Source organism: Oncorhynchus tshawytscha, unplaced genomic scaffold, assembly GCF_018296145.1.
Source record: "Oncorhynchus tshawytscha isolate Ot180627B unplaced genomic scaffold, Otsh_v2.0 Un_contig_2228_pilon_pilon, whole genome shotgun sequence".
Classification (NCBI taxonomy): Eukaryota; Metazoa; Chordata; class Actinopteri; order Salmoniformes; family Salmonidae; genus Oncorhynchus; species Oncorhynchus tshawytscha.
In genome coordinates, this window is record NW_024604356.1 from 1 (window position 1) to 3,127 (window position 3,127).

The 3,127-nt window shown below is 44.9% G+C and overlaps 1 protein-coding gene across 1 annotated transcript; it reads left to right on the plus strand.

The window, feature by feature from the left end:
- Positions 1-472: 472 nt before the first annotated feature.
- Positions 473-2,491, plus strand: LOC121841972 (tripartite motif-containing protein 16-like; the record flags this gene model as incomplete). Its single annotated transcript, XM_042312166.1, has 4 exons — positions 473-734; positions 1,397-1,556; positions 1,682-1,741; positions 1,971-2,491. Coding segments are annotated over 4 exons (988 nt in total), but the record flags the coding sequence as incomplete, so codon positions are not given.
- Between the last annotated feature and the right edge of the window lie 636 nt (positions 2,492-3,127).

Here is a 3,127-nt window from a genome sequence, read left to right on the forward strand (position 1 = left end):
ACCAAGAGGTGTTCTGTACCTGTCTGTCCAGGAGAGAGGATAAGGCCTGATTGACCTGGCGTTCTGACTCTCTCTCTGTCTCTCTCTCTCTCTCTCTGTCTCTCTCTCTGTCTGTCAATTCAATTCAAGGGCTTTATTGGCATGGGAAACATGTGTTAACATTGCCAAAGCAAGTGAGGTAGATAATATACAAAAGTGAAATAAACAATACAAATTAACAGTAAACATCACATTATATAGAGAAGTTTCAACAATAAAGACATTACAAATGTCATATTATATATATATATATATATATACAGTGGTTTTAATAATGTACAAATGGTTGGCGACACAAGATAAAATAAATTAGCATAAATATGGGTTGTATTTACAATGGGTGTGTGTTCTTCACTGGGTCCTTTTCCGTGGCAACAGGTCAAATTTTGCTGTGATGGCACACTGTGGAATCCCCCACCCAGTAGATATGGAGTTTTATCAAAATTGGATTTGTTCTCCAGCGCTCTGCACAGTCAGCAGTGGAGGACAGTGATCAGATCTTTACTGAGCTGATCCGCTCCATTGAGAGAAGGAGCTCTGAGGTGAAGGAGCTGATCAGAGCCCAAGAGAAGGCTCAAGTGAGTCAAGCTGAAGGACTCCTGGAGCAACTGAAGCAGGAGATAGCTGAGCTGAGGAAGAGAAGCACTGAGCTGGAGCAGCTCTCACACACAGAGGATCACATCCATTTCCTCCAGGTAACTAAACTGTCTTGTTACATGTGATATGAAATTAACTTCATGTGAAACTATTCATCTCAATCATTATGTTGTCCTGTCTGTCTCTCTGTCTCTCTCTCTCTGTCTGTCTCTCTCTGTCTGTCTCTCTCTCTCTGTCCGTTCCTCTCTGTCTGTCCGTCCTCTCTGTCTCTCTCTGTCCGTCCCTCTCTCACTCTCTCTCTGTCTGTCCTCCCTCTGTCACTGTCCCTCTCTCTCTGTGTCTCTCTCTGTCTCTCTCTCTCTGTCTCTGTCTCTGTCCCTCCCTCTCTGTCTGTCTCTCCTCCCTCTATCCTCTGTCTCTCCTCTCTCTCTGTCCATCTCTGTCCCTCTCTCTCTCTCTCTCTGTCCGTCCCTCTCTCTCTCTGTCCGTCCCTCTCTCAGAGGCTCTCTGTGTCCCTCTCTCTCTCTCTCTCGGTCCCTCTCTCTCTCTCTCTGTCTGTCCCTCTCTCCTCTCTCTGTCCAGAGTCCGTCTCTCTCTCTCTCAGTCCCTCTCTCTCTCTCTGTCCCTCTGTCTCTGTCTCTCTCTCTGTCTCTCTCTCTCTGTGTCTCTCTCTCTCCTGTCCCTCAGTCCGTCTCTCTCTCTCTCTCTCTCTCCAGAGTTATCAGTCTCTCTCTCTCTCTCTCTCTCTCTCTCTCTCCAGAGTTATCAGTCTCTCTCCAGTATCAGTGTATCTTCAGACTTACCCAGCATCGTTGTCCGTCCTCTTCAGTCCTTTGGAGATGTGAGTCAGACTGTGTCTGAACTGAGAGAGAAACTAGAAGACTTCCTTAAAGGAGAATGGACCAAGATCTCCACTACAGGTGTGTTGAAAACAATAAGAACATCAACTTTAGACCATTGAAAGTTCCCTACTAGTCATATACATGTGGAATATGGTCTGATGATAACATTCCCTCTCTCTGTCAATGTGTTTGTGTGTCTGTAGTGAATATAGTGGATGTTGTACTGCCTCCAGAGCCCAAGACCAGAGAACAGTTGTTACAATGTGAGTCTCTTTATTGTGAAGTAACTAACAGTCTCTTTTTTGACACTCCTAACAATCCCTCTAGAAATATATAGCAATAGTAGATCTAATCAAAGACTGGGTATCTATCTGACTCCTCATATTTCTCTGATTTGATCTCTGCTGTGCTCTAATCAAAGACAGGGTAGATACAGTATCTGACTTAACTTATTGTTCTGACTCCCCTCATTGGTCTCTGCTCTTCTCCCAGATTCCTGTCAGCTCACACTGGACCCAAACACAGCATACACACTCCTCTCTCTGTCTGAAGGGAACAGAAAGGTGACCTATACACGCCAAGTCCAACCATATCCTGACCATCCAGACAGATTCACCAACTACAGGCAGGTTCAGTGTAGAGAGGGTCTGTCTGGACGCTGTTATTGGGAGGTGAAGAGGACTGGTGTTGTTGTTACAGCAGTCTCATATAAAGACATCAGCAGAACAGGGAGAGATGGTGGATTTGGACTCAATAACAAGTCCTGGAGTTTACAGTGCTATAGAGGTGGTTATTGTTTCAAACACAATAATGTTGTGACTAAAGTATCAGGCCCTCAGTCCTCCAGAGTAGGAGTGTACCTGGATCACAAGGCAGGTACTCTGTCCTTCTACAGTGTCTCTGACACAATGACCCTCCTCCACAGAGTCCAGACCACATTCACTCAGCCCCTCTATCCTGGGTTTAGTATCTCTATGTTTTTTCTCAATGGTTTATAATGATACTCTGAGCTGGTTAAACTGTAGTAGGGTCCACATAGATACTAGTCATGCTGGTGTAGTCTATAGCTGAGCTGGTTAAACTGTAGTAGGGTCCACATAGATACTAGTCATGCTGGTGTAGTCTATAGCTGAGCTGGTTAAACTGTAGTAGGGTCCACATAGATACTAGTCATGCTGGTGTAGTCTATAGCTGAGCTGGTTAAACTGTAGTAGGGTCCCATAGATACTAGTCATGCTGGTGTAGTCTATAGCTGAGCTGGTTAAACTGTAGTAGGGTCCACATAGATACTAGTCATGCTGGTGTAGTCTATAGCTGAGCTGGTTAAGCTGTAGTAGGTCCACATGAATCACTAGTCATGCTGGGTACAGTCTATAGCTGGGCTGATTAAACATTAGGGTCCATAGATACTAGTCATGCTGGTGTAGTCTATGGCGGCTGGTTAAACTGTAGTAGGGTCCACATAGATACTAGTCATGCTGGTGTAGTCTATAGTGTGGGAGAAATTAGGTACATATATGGATAAATATACTGTGCTATATAAAAGAGGGATGCATTTGCCATTCTGGTAAGGTACATTGTCTATTGTATAGGACAGGAAGCCAGAGTGGGGGCCATGGGAGAGGGCAACACATAGACGCCTAGGGCAG